The 22,447-nt window shown below is 39.4% G+C and overlaps 1 protein-coding gene across 1 annotated transcript in view; it reads left to right on the forward strand.

Moving 5' to 3' along the window:
• LOC144196090 (cotranscriptional regulator ARB2A homolog) overlaps positions 1–22,447 on the forward strand; it is a 90,701-nt gene that overhangs the window by 27,110 nt on the left and 41,144 nt on the right. The window contains exon 7 of the mRNA XM_077716083.1: positions 21,320–21,535. Coding sequence (XP_077572209.1) covers positions 21,320–21,535 — 216 coding nt within the window. The remainder of the gene's footprint in view (positions 1–21,319; positions 21,536–22,447) is intronic.

Here is a 22,447-nt window from a genome sequence, read left to right on the forward strand (position 1 = left end):
CAAGTCTCCCAAGGTAACAGCTTTACACATACAGCAAACTGCATTTAAATTCACCTTTAATAAAATATGTCTCAGCATTGTTAAATAATAATTTTCTTTTCCACACTGCATCACCTCTCACATAACTTCTTTAAACTGTGTGCTCATTATGGAGACGGCTCTATGGTTTTATAATGCCAGTCCTGAGTCTCTGTGTGATGGCACGAATTGATAGTTTACATACCCAATGCCAAGGGCACCACCAAGGGCTCATGAATGAGAGATGAAAAGAAATAGAAGTGGAGCAGAGGAGGAAGAAATATACCTCCTCTACCCCTCCACCTCCTCATCCATGCAACTGGCTAATTAGGCCTCCGCACTACCATGTCTTAGCTGCAGGGACAGGGTTCAATAGTTCACACACCTACCACTGTGCTACGACCATGGTAACCCAGGATTACCTGACATACTAGCTACCAAAGCCCAGTTGTACAATTATGCGTCTTGTTCAGCACCCAGGAAAGAAGAGTGAGTCCAAAGAACTGCCTGAGAAGATTTAACGCTGTTGTGATTTAAAGTTCTGCCACGTTTCTTCAGGTTTCTCAACTCTACAAACCAACATGGCAATTTAAAATCTAATAAATTATCATCTGAAAGTAAAACTAGTGTTCTGACAAGTTGAGCTCCCTCATCTAAGTAAGCTCGCAAGCGCTACTGAGCATGTGCATTGCTACCACCCCTCCCTCATGAAAAGTTGGATGGATTTCTGCTTTATAATTAATTATTATGTCTATTTGCAATGTCTTTGATTGCTCATTTGATAATCATTTAGAAAAAAAGAAATTAACTACCATTTTGACTCTAACGTTGTTGCTCTTGTCCTGGCTGCCATTCTATTCTGAGCATGGCACATTTAGCTAGCACGATTTTTCCAGACCAAAACATTTTTCAAGTTTGTCTGTTGGCTTGGCTGCAAGTATTTATTAGGATTTTAGTACATTGCATACATTGTAGTAGAATGTTTTCTTTTTACAGTTTGCTTTAGAATATGCTGGTATGTCCGATAGAGTTACACACTCATGACAGCATATTAAGTCATTGTTTGTTATTGATGGCAATAGATGTCAAATCCGTCCACATCTGTCACTGTTAGAGACACTCATGAGTTAATTAATTACAAGACTTTGATTATATCCACCATTTTTTCTTGACTTTTCGGTTCATACATTGCATTTATTTAGAAGCACTCCACTGTGTGCCCTTTGTGCCGATTGCTCTCTAGCCTTCTGCTTGTAGCAGAGTGGCGCAGCATCGGATGGTTTAGAATGAAGTTGTCATGGGCGTGCTGCACTGAGGCTGAGGGGAGGGCCTGCCAGGCAGCCAATAGTGAAGGCACGTCTGTGATCAGCCAAGCATGATAGGAGACCACCCTGCACAGCGAGTGCTGAGGCTCGGCACAGCCCTCAGATCAAAGAGCTGCAACCTGAATACTCGAGCAATTAGAGTGTTGCTCCTTCCTAACACACAGAAACATAAAATAATGTATGCAGAAAATTTAAACATTTGAAACAACATTCTTCAATTGCAATGTGAGGCAAGTGGACAAATCAACTATATAGAAGTCAAGGTTGAGTAAATGTCAGTTTTGTTCTTTATGTTCAGTTCTTCTGGTTTCTTTATTTCCATGCTTAAGATATCTCAAGAAGAACAGTTTAGCTTTGGTGGCTTCCCTGAGTTTCCAAGTGTCGGCTTGACAAGTTTGTACTTTTAATGTCTCTATTTCACTCATACGTTTAAAATCGTTTGTCCTACCTCCACTATGCCATGTTTCTTATTCTGCAGCATCCCACTCCCAGTTCCCTGTAGATTTGCGTGTACAAGTGTGCAATGCCGGAGGCAGCACTCTTCTATACCCCGCTGACTTCCTGGTGAACTGCTTTGCTGCAGATTAAAATAAAGACAAGTGGAGGAGGCCAGTGGATTTTTTTTTGTCAGCGTAAAAATAGGCAATGTTTCCTAGAAAGCCTGATAACAGATGCATGAAGGCGTGTGTTGTTGCATGCTGCATAAAGTCCCTCATGGTTTCACTGATGTTGAAGTGATTGGAGGTCATTGCCTTTCTAGAATGGTGAAGAACCTGCGTTCGCAAGAAAGCTAAATGTTTACTGAGCAATTTAGTTCAGTTAAGGGAAAACTGTTGTTGACATCATAAAAGATGGCATTAAACAAACACTTGAATGAATTTCATACACATTTGTGATAAATAATACAGATTCACTGTGGTTCGAAAGAAACACGGGTTAATCATTTAAAATGTTGGAATTATTGAAAAGAATTGAAACACAAAAAAATTATATCACAATGTATTACAAATGTTACTAGGTCATGAATAGAATAGATTGGTTAGAAGCATGGTATTAGCCATCTGTTTGGCTGCTATCGATGGTGATAGACGAAGTACAATTGCTTTAAGAATGAACTGTCTTTGCACTGATTACACAGTAACTTTAGCATATACATCTTACAACACTTAACCTAAAAAACAGGCAGTCAGCCCACATTCAAAAGTCCAAAACATTTTTTTACATTATTATTCATTCATAAATTAAGTTTATAATCTTGTCATAATCTCGTCACTTAATCATCTTTGTTAGTTCGTTTACATGAATGAAGACCTGTTTAGTTCCACTCTTAAGCCTAACCCCCTCCCTCCTTTCTTTTCTAAAGCATATTTTCAGTGAGGAAAGGTGCAGACTTAGGATTCGTGTCTTACGTAGCAACCCCCGTCCCCCAATTATAATAATCTATCACTGTCAATAGCAGTGAATGAGGTAATATGAGGTCAAAACAGGTTAAAATGCACGGCCGTTAATGCTAAAGAAGCTTTGCTTGCATGTAAAAAAAAAAAAAAAAAACATTAAATGGAGAGGTACAGGAAGTGAGAAGACAGATGTTGTATTGATGGCACGCCGTCGTCCTCTCCTCGGTCCTGAATAATCATGATCCTGAGCTGATGGGATGCTGCTTCAAACAGATGAGGTTAAGCTTGAACTGCAGATGAACTGGAACCTGCATATGAACCAAGGCTGGTGGTAGCCTAGCCCAGGAGCCATCCCGTTTCCCCTAGCCGGGGAATTCCTAAAGCGGATTGATGCAGAAATACAAGAGGGATGGGTTAGCACTTTTGCTTCTTCTCATGTGTGCACATGTTACCAAATTGTTTGGTTTGATGTTGAAAATAATTTGCTTAGGCGAGTGGCTTTTTTCATGTGTGTGATGGAAGAAGAGAGAATGGCTTTGGCTGGACTGGCAGGCTTGTAACCGTTTGCTCCAGGCTGGGATGCTATCTTTTGATTTTTTCTTTCTTTCTCCTCTTCCCCATCTCTCGCTCCCTAAAACTGTCACTGTCTTCATGTAATCTCTTTGGGGCTTTTATCATCATTTTCCCTGTCTCTGATCTCAGCTTCTCTAAACGTGGGCAACAGATTTTGGGACAGATGTGTGAGCAGCAGGGACTGTTGTGCCACAACACATAGATAGGTGGCAGTATCTCGTCAGGATACATCTCATTTTCCTCACCAATGCCTGAGTTATAATACTATCTATTTATCTGTTGAATATGGTATACCGTGTATTTTATACTATGCTCTTCAGTATTCTTCTTAACAATCTTCTTCGTGGTGATTTTTTTTCATCCTTTACTCTACCTCCCAATCTTCTTCCAGGCTACCTTTTTAAACACTCTTCCCCCATCCCCCTTGGAACATATGCCCACTTAAATTCTAAAATGCAGCAAGGTTAGCGATCATTAGCGTAACGTGGTGTTATTCATTCTCCTTTGCTTCACGGCAAAGAGTAAGAAATTGTTGCAGTGCATAACCAGCTGGGGCTCAGGAGCATCAACTCTGAAATGATGAGAGGATATAAATGTAGATACGCACACATGGTTTGCCCAGATCAAGGCCGTGGCTCTGAGGGACCAGAGGAGATCAGGAGCAGAGAGCCTATGGAAATAGAAGGCTTTGTCATCGAAACACCCACCTCTCATCCCAAGAGACTCACTGCTAGGATGCTATCCTCTCCGAGCATTTTTTATTTTCTTCTCCTCTTTCATCCTCATGTTCTCTAATCGGCATCTTGCGCGCAAACACACACACAGAGACATATACACACACACACACACACACACACTAGCATATCTTGTGTACACATTTCTTTCAAGTAAGCGTGCTAAACAGAATTATTTCAAAGAGTATTATCAGTTTTTGTTTTTATGCTGCACTTTCTATGTATGACTGAACAACAATTCACAGTAAGATATTATAAATTAGCATTTGTTTTTAGATGACAAATATTTGTTTAAAAAAACAAAACCCTCAGAATTATTGAGTAACCAACACAACTAGATAGTGATAAAAATTGTTATAAAAATTTTAACGTAATAACTTCTTCCTTCCTTTTTGTAAGCTTCTTAAAACTAATGATTGTTACTTCTCAGCGTAAAAATCAATTAAACCACAAGTAGATTTCAAACAATGCTCAGGATTAAGGCTTTGGAAGTTTTGGCTACTTGAAGTCCATAAAATACATTTTGTGAAGAGTGAAAGCTATGAATGTGTACTTTTATGACCATCAATCATTCATTTGAATACAATTCTGAAGAGAAATAAACCACGCCAGACGTTAAAGTAGTCGATTCTTTCATTGCTTTTAACAATTTAAAGTTAAAGTCTCATCATACACTTGCTTCCATTCTTCTGTTGTGAATTCAAATGAGTTTGTTATTAGCATATGTCCAATCAATTTTAAGTGGGAAGGTTCATCATGAAATGTGTTCATTCGCTGCCATTTCTTCCAATTCACATACACTGGACATTTATCATCATCATCTGCAGCCAATCAATCCCCCATTTATTCATTCATTTTCTGTACTGCTTGTATCCTCTCACAAGTGTTACAGAAGGTGCTGGAGCCAATACCAGTCAACTTTGGGCATCAGGATGGGATACCCTGTATTAGGTGCCAGCCATTCACAAACAAGTTAATTAATGGAACATTTATTTTAAATATAAGAAATACCCGTAATCATTTTATACTATTAAACAGTTTTGTGAAACCTAGTATTTGCTAACTGATTGTCTGCGATGTCACTGGCTGTGACCTTTTACTACTACAACCACTCATCGTAAACCTGTCCTTGATTTCTTATGAATCAACAAAAATTAAAACAAATGCGATTTGGTTTGTCCCGATTCCTGACAAATTTTGATGACTTTAGAACTTCAAATGAACAGAACCACCCTGATGAGATTCTAACCTTAAGCGCAAGTTACCACCCAAAGACGGACAGACAACCATTACACTCGTATTCACACCGTCAGGGAGTAAGAACTGAACCCACGCAACCTGCATCAAAACTGGTGCTTTTCTCTTGACCTTTATACATACAGTGTTTCCCACCTTACACATGAGAGTCTGCTGTGCCCACGTCGGCCACATGTTTTGTGGGGTCAGCCAAAGGAGTGGGTGAGGTCCAGCATTCTGAGTGCCAGTGGAGGGTCAGCCTAGCATTGAGCGGATGAGGAACAAAACCCGAAGTGTTGGTAGAGTGAATGTCAAATGGCTGGAGATGGCCTTGGACTTTGAAGCTTGTATCCTGTAGATTACAATGCTGTTTTCATCACAATACTACACTGTCCGTGACTCATTGACCCCGGGAAGTGTGTGTGTCTGTATGTACTGTATGTGTGTAAAGTCACACCAAATAAGCTAAGTTAATGCGTAATTGCAGCATAAACTTTTCACCCTACTTTCTCATGTGATCTGATTAACACAGAGTTCCATGGCAAAACGCATGCGCTTATCACCTACACCATATGTGTGTATGTGTCCGCTTCCTTGCATGTGTGTTTCTAAGCTAATAGCCATAAAAGCATTACATCTTGTTCAGATAATTATCTTTCCACCAGTCACTTCAAGGTCAGTCTTACAAAACCATTTATTGGTCAGAAAATAACACTTAAGACATGTTGGCTTTCAAAAAGCTCATTTGAAATATAATAGTCTTTTTTGTTTGGTGCAACCATCTTTTTATCTTCTTCTAATTGCTTTCATAATAGTGATACACTAATGTGTTGGCAACAGGTGTGTGTCTCCATCTCGATGAACCCCCTTGAGTAATTTTGACATTTTTGACCTGTATTACTAATTGGTAGGAATTTGAGAATTCCTGATTTTTTGATTATCTGATAAGAATTAATCAAATGTGCCATGTAAACATCTTAAGACTTGTTTTTTCCTTATTTTAAATCTCAGTTGATACTGTAAAATGTGGACAGTGGGTAAATACTAAATTTTACAGTGGATGCATTTAAAAAAACGCTTTCTGACCTAATACTTACAAAATCTACGTGGAAAAGTCAGTATTTACAGAACTAACAGTATAATCATATAAAATAAAATATATTCTCCTACAAGTTACTGATAACCAGCTGCCAGCCTCTACCAATTAAAGAAATTGGACATTTATCTTTGCAATGGCGGCCATTATGTTAAATGCGCTGTCCAGTCAAAGTAAAAAGTAATCAGTTTTTGATTGGGTGATTGTTGTTTAGACTAACAGTCATCATGTGCTTCAAAATTTATTTTAATTTCATTGTTTTATATTAAATATAAAGATAAAAGAAAGATATAGATTGATTTTACATCTCTGTAAATATAGTAGTAGTTTGTTTGAAAATGACATTAGTTCACAATGAATCAATGTATCTCCATTTTTTTTTCAATGTACACGTGAACTTACATAGAAGAGAGGTAAAATCAAGTTTAATTTTAGACCCACCTAAAAATACACAGTTTCTGGCTATGTCTCATGAAGTCAACACTTATCTTCAAACGTTCCAATGTTATTAGAAGGAAATCATCAAAATGACTGAACATTCTCTTTAAGAAAGCTGAGTGCGTGTTTTTCTGCACTCAGCTTCTCACTCTTTTGCTGTGTGCCACATCTCAAGCCCTTCATTCTTAGATAACTGTGCAACTAGTCCTCAGCTTCCCCTTTAACCTGAAAACCAAGCTCATTACGACACCCCCGCCACTAACCACCCTAGAAGAAAGATAGCCACCCCCTCCCCTTCCTCCAAAGGTGGAAAAAAATCCCAAATTGTCCTTGTGCATAAAAGTGGATTCTACTCTCCAACACCTTTTCAAATTAATATTTGTTATGGGCAGCATTCTGCCAAGCCCAGTTTCTGTTCCCCGCCTTTGTTCCTGCGTTTGATGTAATGGAGGCAAGGACAAAGAGGAGCGCGAGGAGAGTGTGTGAAAATGGTAGTTAAGTGGGCTTAAGGGGTCCTTCAGTATCTTCTGAAAGGCGCAAACCTTGAATGGGACCCTCGCACCGCTAAGCTGTAGTGCAGTAAACAAGACAGGTCCAGCACAAAGGTGCGTCTTAAATGAGCACAGACACCCTCCTCCTCTTTTTGACTCACTGCAGTCTCCCACCCAACTCTGACATCTGGCCAATCCTGAGATCTTCACCCAACTCAACTCTCTTTTGTTTCCACTAGCCTTCATTCTTCACGACTCCTCTGGTGTGTGTTTGTGTTCGTACCGATAGGCCGGGTGGGGACCTGCCTAGCCGGCCTTGTCCCCAGCGCTTGGGCGGTTTGGATCTTTTGTTTAGTTAATTGCAATGAGTATAATGTACTAGTCTCTCTTAGGCCCACAAAAGACAATTAGACAATCCCAAGAATTTAATGAGACACCAGTAGGCCCAATCCACTGCACTGCCCCGTTCTCTGTGGGGAGGGGGCTTTCATCTCTGTATCTGTTCTTGTGTGTTGACCAGATTGTCGCTTTGCCCATCAGAGAAATCAGGAGGTGGGATACAAAAACAATATTGCAATGACACAGAAAAATTAGAAAGGTTCTCCAGACATTTCTATTCGTATGGCACGTTTCCAAGTGGTTACACATCGGGATTCTCCTCGGAGGAGTTGCTCTTCCAGGATAGGACGGGACTTCCAGGGAATGTCCATGTAATTATTAAGAGTGATTATCCTGTCCTCTCAGTGAAAGGACAAAGTACTTGACAGTGTCATCCCCAAAAGGAAGAAGGATAGTGAGGGGGGCCCGAGTGATAGAAGAAACCCTGGGTGGCCCTTTTAAGGACTTCACCTCATGGTTTTCTTTTGCTTTTTCCAATTTTTTTCATGTCATCCCGCTGTTGCCTTGTCCTAGTGGTTTCTATCCCATTTTCCGACATGATTTCCACCCTCACCAATCTCAGGACCTCTTGCAGGCCAAGATAAAGTATTATTTAAAAATCAGAAATTATTCAAAAATAGTTCATTATTTCTTACTTAACCTTCCTGAGAGATTAATTAATAACCATATCAATATTACGTTGTTAGATTTCTGTAATTCACAGCCTTAATCAAAAGTAAAATCCCTATTTGTCATAATTTCTCCATCCTCTGACTGCACTTTTGTTTTTCCTCATTCTGACGTTCCTTTACTTTTTTCTTCTCTGGCTAATCATGGCGTAACAACAAAAGACAGAGCTCCATTATTGCATGTGTGCGTCCCACAAGAAAGGAAATGAGAACGGGACAGAGGGTGGCCGTGGCCTGACACCGCACTATTAATCTTCCAGTAAAGCCTTGTCAGGGAGAAACGGACACAAATGGATCACTCCCATTAACTGGGAGCGTGTAGGTAAGGGCTTTAACAAGCGTTTACCAGAGTCCATTTTCTCACTAATGAAGAAGGGGAATACGCAACCGCCCAACCAAACCTGCCTGACTTCACTTTAAGTCGACATGGAAGAGAAAAATATGTGGGGGTATGGCTGAAAAGCCTGTGCATGTACGCTGACATATTTGATCAGACTTTAAAATGGTTCAGGCCTCACAGTTACCTGGCTAACCAAGCCAAACTCCAAGGTCAACAAAAAAGCATTTTGGCCATGCAGATTTCCCCCAAAAATTGACATGATCTTTATCTGTGCTTCTCACCATGATATGGAGTAATACAGGCAAATTAATCATGGCAGTAGGTAAAAATTTACTCCATGCAACCACCAACAAATCTTGTATTCTAAGCATCTTTTTACTGATGGCTATACAATTTCACACACTTTAAAACAAACGGTGCTGGACAACAGTTTAAGCAACCATAATCGGCAGCTTTTATTTTTTAAAAAAATGATCTGTATGGCATAAGATCATGCGAGCTGATTGGAAGTACATATGATTCACTCACAGTTTGCCTCGTGATACTTTCTCTGATAAATGGCAGATTTCTGCTTAACTTCTGTCCATGCATCCATAATTTTGAATGTATATAATATATCTAATGCCTACTTCTAATAGATTACAATATAATCAAAATGAAAACCATTCAGGTGTCATTGAGAATGTACCAAATATTTTTTGGTGATGAATGGAAATTTTGAAAAATACTAGATAAACTAATAGTTAATTAAAGCAGACCAACTTAATATTATGATAAGCAGAACAAGATGAAAAAGATAATAACAATAGTATACTAGTGGCTTTATGGCAATAAAGCAATGAAAACAGTTAGAAAATAATTAAATGGAGTGATTCTTATAAAAGCCAAATCAACAATAAAATGTTGATCACTCGCAATGATATCAATTACAAAAGTTTCAAATATCAAGAGCCTTTGAAAAAAGGTAATTTTGTTCATTTCCAATTGTATTATAAATGAGCAATGTCTTAACTTTTATAGTGTAAATATTCAGTTACAGGAAGATGCAATCATCGCAGTAGTTTAATCGTTTATATTTACAATATTAGAAAAAGTTGATTATTACTTTAATGGTATGATTCTAAAATAACATTGGTGAATCTTGTTGGGTTTTTTTTACTGATATAAATTCAAGGTGATTCTTTAACTAGTATGTTAAGTTTGGTACTGTACCTGAAATTGTTACTTTAACTCGAGCTTGTCTGTTACGGTTCTCTCCCAAGGGAACCTAAAAGACGAGAAAAAGATTTCACCTTCCTCATCTTTTCTAGCACCCCCTTACAAAGCCACACACATTCACACACACCAAACATTTTTAATTATATCTCCTCCCAAGTAGTGCGTCTCAGTAACCAAGGAGCTGACATTGATGCATGTGCTGATAAATCTGCAAACACTGGAAACAAGATTAACAAAGATTTTGAGAAGAGGGTGACAGCTAATTTTGCGCAATGGTCGGCTTCGCGTTCAAGAGTGATGTTTTTGATAGAGCGAGCCACGCCTGAGAATTCAAGGCAGTCAGGAAGGGTATGTGAAGGCAGTTTAGCACATTTGCACTTTTAAATTGTTCTGGGTTTTTCACCCAATCTTTTATTTTCCTTTATCGCCTAACTTGTCTGTTTTACACTGCAGTGAGTTTTTTTTCCCATAATAGCCCAAACTCACAAGTTGCATTACTTCAAGAAGCAGGGTGATAATTGTTTAAATGTAACTTGGTAATTGAAATGTTTTAAGTTTTACTTTTTTCATACAGCTTTGGATTACTCCCAAATTAATGCAAGTCTACTTTATGTTGTGTCCATTTCCTTCTTCCTATTTGTGGCAATGTATTCATCTCTTCATGTGTTTGTGTTTGGGCACAGTCGGTGCAATTTAATCAGCAGTGTGAACCAGGGAGTCTGTGACATGCCACTCTGGTGGCCCGGGTGTCTCTGTACCGGCTGTCAACCCACTGAGAAACAGATATCCACTCCTGAGAGAAACTTATCAGTCTACCTCATCACACGCACACCAGAGCAAGATAACAATCCTACTCCCACAGCTGATTTCTCATTTTTCCCCTCAAACCATCCCGTTGCCTGCTTTTTTTTTTTATTCACCACTGCCAATTTCAAATCCATACAGTAGAAACAGCTTGCAGATCTTTTGTTCAGTTTTCTCCCCCACCTCACCTGCTTATAGTGACGTCTCACTCCTCAGAATTGATTGTGGGCCCCGTTTTCTTCATTTTCAGATGTCTTGACAGCTTCTTTCAGGTTTCTTTTGTCCATTCCTTCTTCTCTTTCTCTGTATGCATCTCGCACCCCCCCCCCCCCCCCCATCTGCTTTCGCTTGGGTTTGCTTCTATCACAACTTGATAATGAGGAATGCAGTGTGACCCTGACCTCCATTGGCCCTGCGACCACCTCCGACCCTTCTAGGCGACCTTCGGGGTCTGTTTTGACAGCTTGATTAATTACCTACAGTTATGATTTATGGGGAAAGTGCTATGTAAAAATAATAGACAACAGGTGGTCTTACAAAAAAAGATTTGAAAGAACCTTGTAGTGAGCTAGATGTAATAGCAAGGGTGAAAAAAGAAAGTGACGATGTGTTTTTCAGCTGGGTTTCATGGTTAATTGCTTTCAACTGTTTTTGAAGCTTGAGTTGGGTTAATAGGAAAATATCTCCTAGTCCTAGCTTTTTTTAATAACTTACCATTGCATGGATTTGTCCACCTGGCTATGTAAGGAAAGGATGATGAAGGGGCTTCCAGAATACATGCGTACCTCCATGTGTGTGCTGTGAAGCGTGAACCTAGCCATGTGGTAATGACACTTTTGAAAATGTGCTTGGACACACACACACACATGCTAAGATATTCTGCACTACCTCTTTTTGTAGGTTGCATCCTGTGAAAATAAGCAGAGTAAATGACAGGATAGAGCAGACTCAGTGTTTACCCTTCATACTTCAAACACAGCTTGTGATTGGCTGTGGCAACCTCAAGGACCTGCGGTGCAGCTCCACTTAGAAAGAGGTCACTCTCTCTTGGATTGTGTGTGCGTGTCATTACAGTGTACTCATTCTGCGGATTATAGTATTTACACACTCGATGAAGAATCCCTCCAATGATAGAAATACACATTTAGAGTGATCAAAGTACTTGCCCGAGGATCCAATTTATAGGGCAAGTGACTATTTCTGGTAATCTTAAAAAAGCGTCATAAAGACATTTATATGAACAGTTTTCAATTATATTTTCAATCTATTTTTAATTCATCATTTTATAAATATATATTCTGGAGTAATCAAATATTAATAAAAATAAATATAAATGAATGAAAACAGAAATATGCTTTGGGTACAGCCCCCAATAATGCTATAAAGTTGATAAATCATCAATAAAATAACTTGACATTGACAAAAAAGTACATTAATTTAAACTGGGAGGACGTTTAGTGCCACCAACACCACTGGACTACAAAGAGACAACGAATGGTCGTAGACAACCGTCATAGCGGATTCGAAAATATAGTGCCAATGAGTTCAATGAATGCCCGGTATTCTACACATCTCACACAGCAACAGTCGTTGCTATCAGTAGGACCACCAGTTTTATTCCTCTTGGGTCACAATAACAGTGCAAGGGTGAGGAGATTCCTCTTCGACCTTTGGCCTGAGCACGTCACTGCGTTTCTGTGATGTTCAATAAGATTAATACTGAGCCTCATTATTTATCAGTAACATTTCTATCACTGTCATGCTTACAAATTTGTTTCACTTGTTGATCAAACATTCTCTTTATTTTGAATTCATTTACTTGCTGGCCACCAATACAGGGTGTCCCCCGCCTCATGCCTGAAGGAAGCTGAGATAGGTTCCAGCACCACCTCGACCGCAGTGAGGATAGAAAGGTTCAGAAAATGAACGAATGGATGAATATTATCTTATGCAAATATTACATACCGTATGTCACAATTTCAATGTGATTTGGCAAAGTTTTATGATTACCAAAGAAAAATTATTCGCGAGATGGAAAAACAATCTGCTGTTTTACTACTATGTGTAAATGATTACATTACCTTCAAAAGCCTACTAGATCTTCATGAGAAGAAGCTCTTTAGTTTAGCCTTCTCTTATATCTGTTTAATTGAAGCACACCTGAGCTTTGAGCATGGTTATTCCCACTTCTTTTTGTAGCTTCTCGGCCTTTTTTTTTCTACTCTCTGTCCTTGATTTATACATTGAATTGTTAGCAATAGGGCAGGGACACACCTATCATTCCATGATCTATATCTCTCTATGCTCTCATTAAAAATACATGTGTATGCTTAGGGGGAACAATATAGAATTATAAATCAAAATGCTTAAGGTGTCAGAATAAGCTTCTCTTGTTTTTATTTCCCCATAGCTTTGCAGCTATGGGGTCAGACGTTTTTCTACGTAAATTATTCGTGGCAATCACAGGTTTTTACTCTATATCTCCTTTACTCTACTGATTACCGTAATATAATAATTTTCTCAAGAAACTTTTTTCATTTTATGCCAATGCTGGTGCTGTGCATCCAATTTATTTGAACTGGGAGAGGCTGGCATCAAAAGATCGCTGACGAAGGTCCAAGTTCAAATGAATTGGATGTCTATTACTGTCAATGGCAGCATGTCAGTTAAATATGCAACTATTCAAGATCGCACCCATTCTCTATCCAACTATCTATTCTATCTAGTCCCAGGACATGACAATATATCTGTGCATGCCCAAACATTATTCATTTATGGGGTAAAAAGGTCTGGGTGGCATAACACGGTATAATGCGTGAGCATCACTGAGCTTTTATACTAACCAGACAATTGCCTTCATGTTATCGGACATTTTGCAACTATATGGCAAGAAATTTCTGTACCATGTTAATTATAATGCACATCTATACCTTTGAAAGATACACCTAGAATTAAGATTGTATTTCTTTAAAAAAATATTTACTTTCCTCATCTGTTTTAATTCCATTTGATCTTACATAGAAAATATGTTTCAAATTTCCACACAAACCCTGCAAAGCACGGTGTTAAAGAAGGCCATGGCGAACGACCACTGATTTGAAACAAATACATAAAAATGTCAAATCACTTTCAACAAAAATGCAATTCAAATAAATAATCCAAATGATTTTCTCTAAATTAGTCTTAAAACAGTTGGTCACCTTTAAAAGCAAAATAAACTTAAAAGAAACTGGACTCTTGTGTTAACAAGACTATACAACAGTTTTATTTGGCAACATAAAGCTTCTAAATTTCACATTTGTGAGTTTACATTCTGTGTTGCATCTTTGCCAAAGAGAAGCGAAAAAAAAAAAGCTTTGACAAATGACTCAGGTAACATTTACTTGCAGAATCGATAGCTCTGACAATTTCCACCTGGACGGTGATTAATGCTCCATCCACCCCCACAAGCCTCACAGCCTCCACCCCATGCCTGTGTCTCCCTAATGTATGGTACTGAGAGCAGATGAAGCAAGCACCAGAACTTTGTGTGTGTCACCTTCTGTTGTGTAGATTGTGTCAACGCAGGCGCTCTCTTAGTTGCCAGTGCCCTTGCAGTCACTTGTGAGAAAAAGACAAACCGAAACTGGCCCTTGCGCTCGTAATAAATGAGTTGCCGGAGTAGTTTTACGAGTGTCATTTTGACTTGTGTTTCTTCCCAACAAGGTGCTGAAAATAGAAAGGTCGGGAGTAGCGAGACAGGAAACAGAAAGAAAGAAATGTAAATGTGCTCATGAAAAGACGCTGATGCATCAGGGATCAGAAGCTGTGCTATTCTGTTCACTTCCTCCACCCCACTGTTCCACTTTGAACTCATTTATAAATATTCAGCTCCACATATAAACAATTTCTAAATGAGCAGAGGCATCCGTGCCAAGGTTAAAAACTGTGCTTCTTATTACCGATGCAACTACTCAACGGTGAGAGTCTAATTCCAACCTTAACTATTTGTGCTCATTAAGATCAAGAGAAAGTTCATCATTATCAGCCTTTCTCATTAACTTCCATAGGAGAGGAAACAATGAGTGTAGCCTTTGAACTTGAATTTAAAGGTAATTAAATTTGATCTAAATGTAGTGTGGTACACTATAATGAGGATAAGTGGGATAGAAAAAGGACAAAGCTGCCTTTTTTTTGGTTCATCTTTATTATTAAATACATAACAATGGCATTGCGTTCACCTGGTTTATCTTTATTATTTAATACATAACAATAGAATTGTGTTCACCTGGTTTATCTTTATTATCAAATAGATAACAAACAATGGCATTGCATTCACCTGTGTTTAGATCAGTGGTTCTTAACCTGGGTACGATTAAAGCTTAGAGATTCGGTGACTCTGTGTCATGTGTCAGAATAGCTTTGCGGTAAAATAACCCGTAAATGATGATAAATGTGACACTTCAAGCAAAAAACTCATCTAAAATCAGGCTACCCGCCCACCAATTCAGGGTGTCCCCTGCCTCTGGCTTGAAGTCAGCTGGGATAGGCATCAGCACCCACCGTGACCCTTGTGAGAATTAAGAGGTTCAGAAAATGAGATCAGGCTACCCAACATGTTTTGGGGACATGGGAGGGAACCAGAATACCTGGAGTAAACCCATGCAAGTCTGGGGAGACCATGCAAATGCCACACAGTGAGGACCGACCTGAGATCGAACCCACGACCCCAGAAACTGTGGGACGGACACGCTGACCACTCATCCCTGGGCCACCCAATTTTAATCTTATTCAAGTACAAAATGTTCTTCATAATTCGATTTAAGTCTTGAAATATTGCAAATTTTCTATCTGAATATTACAGTTTATGATGTTTTGGCAGATAATTTCCTGCAGCATACCTGACCATCGCCCAAGGCACGTCAGTGTGCCGCGGCAGAGTGGTTGGGAAACATTGAAGTTGTTATGTTCGTGGGCAGAGGACCCCGAAGCAGGCGCAAAGACAGCTTTGTTTGTGCAGATTTTTCTTTATTACAATGTACCAAGACAGAAAAGGCACAAGGGAAGCAGCGTAGGCAGGTCGGTGAACATGGTGTGGGGGTCAAGAGCCGTGAAATCTGTGGAACAATCCAAGACGATGGTGTCAGATCTTTGGGGAGAGAAATGTGGTCAGTGAACTGATAGAGACGATCAAATGATGTGGTCAAGCTCTAGTTGGCTTAAGTAGGTCAAGATGGTGATGAGTCACACCTGGTGTTGCCCGACCTGTCTTTTGCTGGACTTATGATAAGGTGACAGGCGCATCCACCCACCTGTCTAGCCATGGGCCTGACAGAAGTATGGGAATTAAATAATTGGAAACAAGCAATTTGAGATTCTACGCTATTTATTTACTAATTTCATCAGACGCAGTTTCTGGGTATGATGACAATTAGGCTTTTGTCGAGTCAATGGTGATGACAAAGCCTATGTACGATTGTTATTATTTTTTTTGCGTTCCTAATATTGGGAATGTGCGCATATGGTAATGCAAGTGTTGTGATTTATTTTGCTGATATGCGTTGTTCTTGTAATATATATTCCTTTTGTTTTCTGATCAGCCTTTCTCCTTTACCAGTTTATGTGAAACCTTATTATTAAATATTGGGTGGTGCTTAGGTGCTCCTTGACATGTCTCGTCCGGGCATTCATATTCATTCTTACTTTATATTTTGTCCTGAGAGGTTGTTGTCAGTCACTTCTCGTATCCTCTTACATCACCCCTAAGATCCACACGTCTCTTCTTCACCCCCGTGGTACAGTAAAGTACTCCAGTGCCCCCTTTTCTTTGAGAAACATAACAGGGTCTTGAGGAGTGCAGTGTTTGGTATGAAAAAAGGGGGCACCGTGACTAAATCTGACAGTACTGTGCAATCTGTGTGGTATGTCAGTTAAAAAAGGGAATGGAGGGAAAAGAAGGAACATTGATTGGGTGAAGAAAAAAAAACTTGTCGACAGTCATGGTCACATGAAGCCGGGTGGCCCTGCTAGAAAGGAAAAGCTTATACAGGATTGGTTCTTATTAGTTCTGGTATTATTTAACTGTCTTGCCCATTGACGTTTTTGCTTGCAAATTATACGGCAATCCTGCCCCTAAACTCGCCCCCGTAGACCCCCACCCCCAAATTCTGTTTTTTCTTTTTTTTGTCATTCATTTTGTCTGGTTCAGGTCTCTCCTTCCAGTCCTTATTCTACTGGCATGCCCTGCCGATTGACCCTTTCCCCATTGTCAGTCAAGTCTCAGCATAGAATCAGGGCCGTCATACTACGGAAACAAGAAAGTGAAAAATGCCATGGAAAGCTAAACAAAGAAAAACCTCTGTTAGTAGTGTCCGCCAACTAAAGACAACGGACACCCACAAACTTTGTTCTGTACATTAAGACAAATGCATTAAGGGGCTACAATACCATGACTATTCACGCAGTTTAAAATTTCCCAGCTTTCCTCATCTGCGACACCTATCTGACATGCTTTGTACCTGTCAAATACTGTCCTTTTAGCCCCCTGCTCACGGTATGGGAGCCCTCACATCAAAGCTACTAATCTAAGCTCTACTCGCACAGATGAAACGTCTTTGTTACTCTGGTCGCATTTATACACATTTTAGTTTCAGCTCCATTGGTGAAAGTAAAGGCGCTGCTGTATTAAAAAGTGCATCTTATTTACCTACTCTTATGTTCGCAGCATCACACAAAGACGCATATGTTAAATTATACGCTGACAGCAATCTACACACATTAATTTAGGGCTGGGCAAGCTCGGCGCCCCAAATTATATATTTTTTAATATTGGCCTGATCTGGTTTTTCTTTTTATTTATTCAATTCATACAATTCTACATGAACATTAACCTAACAATATCTTGAAAAATACATGTATTTGGTATTTTTTTATTTAGTGTTATTTTCTGTGTGGTTAAATTGACAGTTTTCTTACCTTGGAAATATTAGATAAGAGGACTGTTCAAAATCTGCCAAAGCAGTCAGTTTGCATTTTCATGTGCCTCTAGTTTTCTTTTCTATCACTACAGTAAAGGTGTTTCCGTAGTTTCAGTTTTTTTTGTGGCAAAATAGCGAAATAACTGTGTGGTTAATGTAGAATTACTTTTAGCACCACTCCGTTTCGTCTAATTTCCCTGAGTAAAAAGAACTGGAAGCAAAAACAATTTGTGGTTTCGATGGTTGTTGCGGGTAAAAAATATCCAACTTAAGGTCACCCGTAACGTTCTCTGTTAAAACAACCTCATGTTTTATGCATTCCAAAAGATCTCTGTACAATAAAAAAAATTGAAAGATTCCCATTGAGATCAGATTGCATCATGACGGAAAGTAAAGATCTTTCCTCAGTGATGAGGGGACAAGCTGGTTTCCGTAGCAGCCACAGCCTTTGTTTTGCTTTCTGATGCGGGACAAGCCGACAAAAGAGCGCTAAGGAGCATCCAGGGCAGGGTGATTGAGGTCGGGATTCCCTCCCATTGCGAGGTCGGGGTTACCCTCTTGACCGCTGGCCCCGGGGCAGAGACTCAGTGTGGTGGTGGCACTGGGGCACATACGGGGCATGGGAAGAGGCTGAGTTTGCAGAAAAGACAAGACGAAACGAACCCCAACGCCAATTGACTGTGTGTGTTTTCTTTAGGACAGTGCCGATGTGTGTTTTAGCACAATGGCAACGCGACCCCAAATGGTTAAAATGCGTGCGAAGGAGATTTAGTCGTATAAGAAGCGGGATGACCCAAGGTTTGCTGCACACATTTGTTTGAGATTGAGACTTTGACAGCACATCACAACACAAAGATCAGATTTAGACACACTTTGTATCCTTGGGGTAAGAAATAACAGTTAGCACAAAACACAAATGGCCAAATGACCTCACTTTTCAAGGATTTAACTCCCACCAAATAAGGATTGAACTTTTAACCTTGTGAGAGAGATTGCCTGGCATGTGGGTCTTGTTTTTTAACATTGTTTTCTGAAAATTCAAATGTTAGACCTAAATATCTTCTCAAAGAAGGGTTGGAGTCAATTTTTCATAAAAGATGCAATGAGACCAAGCTGCAATGCATCTGTCAGCTTCAGTGACATTAATGTAAACATCTCATTGTCATTTAATGATGGACTCTGACCCAGAAGTGCACATGATGGCGATGGCCCTGGAGGTGTCAACAACACAGCAATGTACTTCTGGGTGATTGCACAACTGAAAGGGTTAGTATTAGCTCACTTAGGTGCGTTAGCCAAACCAAAGCAAAGGCTATAGGCCGGAAGCTACACGATCCACGGCCCACTTGAGGTTACCATCAGAATGCTGAGGGGCGGGCAGGGTTATTGATGAGCGAAGGGCCAGGGTTAGGGAAGAGTAGGCTCACCCTTCTTGTAGGCCATTTAAGGTTAGCCACCAAACACGTGGATCTGTTTGGTTGGACTATTAACTTTTGCCCTAGGAAAAACAGGATTAGTGGAAAACAAGAACAAAAAGATGGAATGGCTTTTGAGGTCAGTCTCTCCCTCAAACATTCCCACTTCAGGTCCTCATTTTTTTCTACTGTTGTAACATCTGTATTATTCTGAAAATATTTCCTCCTGCAATTTTGACTTGTTATTAGTGTCACTCTGCCTGTCTAAGAGCAAATAGATTAACCTTCTTTTTTTCTCACATAAAGAAATTATAGGGAGTACCAATTCATACAAAATTTCACCTAATTGTCAAAATATGTATTTAATCAAATTGTTATGTCAATTTCTTTTTTTTTTTTTTTCTTATGAATTGATCCCATCAGTTATGTTATCGGGCTGCCACCAGTGGGCAGTGCCACAAATCTGGTGTGGATCCACTTCAATTTCATGCATGTATATCTCCTTCCCCTCCCTATTCAAGCCCGTTCTTATTTTCATCTGGTCATCCATCTGCCGGCATTTGTGCTCAGGTGCCTTGAATGCTGTCTGTGTGCAAATTTCTGTAATATCGGTGGCTCAAATATAATCATATTATCCCTGTAACCTCGCTTGATTCACAAAAACAGTTGAAAATGCATATTGACCAATATAGTCACTTCCTTAAATTAGGCTATCTGTTTTCCAATTATATATATTTTTGGCATCAGAGATTTTCTGGACAATTTCTAAAGATGAAATTATTCCATTCCAATTGTGAATTATGCCAATACTAAAATTAGCATATAAAGCAATATTTTATTGAAAGTGTATTATCATGTCCAGTAAAAGATACATTGATTTGAAAAGAAGTGAGAATCATACTAATTTCATAATCTAAATAAGTGGAAATGTGTCATGATGGTGTTGTCAACACACCGCAGGTGCTAAGGGAATGGGTGTGTGGCCATTTTGATGGCAGTGTGCACATAAGGGACACACAGGGAGGACAAGCAAGCTGCGTTAACACTTATTAAGGAAGAGAAGATGTGTGTGATGTCTTGAGAAGGAAGTGAGGAAGCTGAGAGATGCCACCTTCCTTAATTCCCTCTCACATCCCCTAAAGGTATTTCTCTGTATCTCCCATTCTCCTTGGTACGTGTTGTCAGTGTGTAAACTACAATGTGTGTGTTTGTGCGTTTGGGTCTGCTGGGGGTTGTGTGTTCACATTTCTCAATATCAGTTGTTTGTGAGCCACCAAAGTGAAACGAGATCTATTTCCTGCCATGCTCTCTGAGTGCTCTTGACAATAAACACAGTTAATTAAAAATCTTAACAAAGTTTAAAATTTAGGGCAAGGGCTCCAAAAGGAGTGTGTGTGTGTGTGTGTGTGTGTGTGTGTGTATGTATATATATATATATATATATATATATATATATATATATATATATATATATATATATATATATATATATATATATATATTTTTTTTTTTTTTTATTTTTTATTTTTTTTTTTTTTCTAGAAGACATTTAAACAAAAAGTCGTGTGTGTGTGTGTATGTATTTGAAGCAACTTAGACTCTGTTGAGTGATGCTGGAATCGATTGAGTTTGATATTAAGTGACATGTGCCCTTTGGAGTCACTAAGTGCTGTCCACTGACTGAAAGTACGACTCTTAGAGTTATTTAGCTGACTTTTACCTACAACAATGTTTGTGCTCTCTTTGATTTGAATTCCATTAAGATATCACAGTTTTTGTCTAACCTACAGATAGAAACCATTGTATATTACTGCTTTTTATCCTGTGATACAAACGTAGAACAAGTCAGACAAAAAAATACAGCAATACAGCAAACTCTCCAGTGACAAGTGAAATCAATACTGACAGAACATTCCGAATTACATATACTGAGTCTCTTTATACTCCCTTTTCAAATAATTCACATTTATTCCACAAATCGATGGGCTTGTCATTTTTGTCTCTCTCTCTAAAAAGAGATCCTTTAGAATATTATTATTTTATTCATGTTTTGTTTATTTTGCAATATGGCACTCTTTCCATATTTAGGGGGATGTAGACCTCAGTAAATGCCAAACAAACCGACCAAAGATTTATACAAGGGCACGATTGATAGAAAAGATCCTGTGGATTTAATGTGCATTGTCTTGTGTTGTCTTTTCTCTGTTTTAGGAGGGATTTAGTGTGATAGTGCTAAACCCAAACGAGAACCACCTGGAGGTGGAAAAATCGTCCAAGTCTTCCACATCTTCGACGACCGAACACCTTGACGAACCTGTGGAAAAGAAGGAACGCAAAGACGACAAAGAGAACAAGAAGAGGCGAGAATTCTACGAAAAGTACCGCAACCCACAGAAGGAGATGGAAACTGAGCGGATTCCCATACGGGTATGTATTATTATTATTATTATTTTTTATTTTTTTGGGGGGGGGGGTGAGTTTGGGATTGCCAAGGTGTCAGGGATCAATGATGGATTGGAGGATAGGTGATGGTTTGAGGGCACTGAAAAAGGTTAGAAAATCATCGGGATGGTGTCTGGGAGGGACAAAGATGGGTGAGGGAGTGGGAGGTGTCCATCAAAGAAGGCAAGGGAGGAAATGTTAAGTGCCTCGGAGGAAGGGAGGATGGGAAGCAGAAGGAGAAAGAGAGGCTCTTGTGTGGTCAGCCTGTGTGTGAAGAGGTTGGCCGGGCTCCAGTCGCCTCTCAGTGAGCAAGTGTTGACCACATGGCTACCTCCTTCTCGCCCTCTTTTTTCTCTTTCCCTCTTGCGCGCTTCCTCTTCATGATGATAGCGGGGCCGGGCAGTCTTTGTTGACCACTGGGATTATTATCTCTCCGACACACATTTTGCAACTGTGCTGCAAAATTCTTATCATGTGACTCCGACTGCATGCAAACACACATTAGCAGATGTGCATACACACACTTGTGCGGAGCACTCTTTGGTCAAACAAAGGAAGTTGCCTTGCCCTTTGAATCAATGTTTTTAAATGAACAAATGAATGAATGACCAGGGGATTTATTAGGGGGTTCATCAAAAAATGGCAGTGCAAAATGGTGGAAGTCAAGGCAGTTCTTCATCTTTCAGCGCCGAAGAAGGAATCTACAATAAAGGGAGAATGGCCGCACCAAATATCATATAGACAGTGCCTAGATGCATTCATCTTTTTGTTGCAAGTGAATTTTGTCCATTTTTTTGTCACAATTGAAAATGCCTCCTAAATATTGACGTTCTTTGATATGCTAATGGAGTAGCTCGTCATTGCGCCATGAATGAATCTACACTGTGCCATGGTGTT

This window comes from Stigmatopora nigra, chromosome 4, assembly GCF_051989575.1.
Source record: "Stigmatopora nigra isolate UIUO_SnigA chromosome 4, RoL_Snig_1.1, whole genome shotgun sequence".
Classification (NCBI taxonomy): domain Eukaryota; kingdom Metazoa; phylum Chordata; class Actinopteri; order Syngnathiformes; family Syngnathidae; genus Stigmatopora; species Stigmatopora nigra.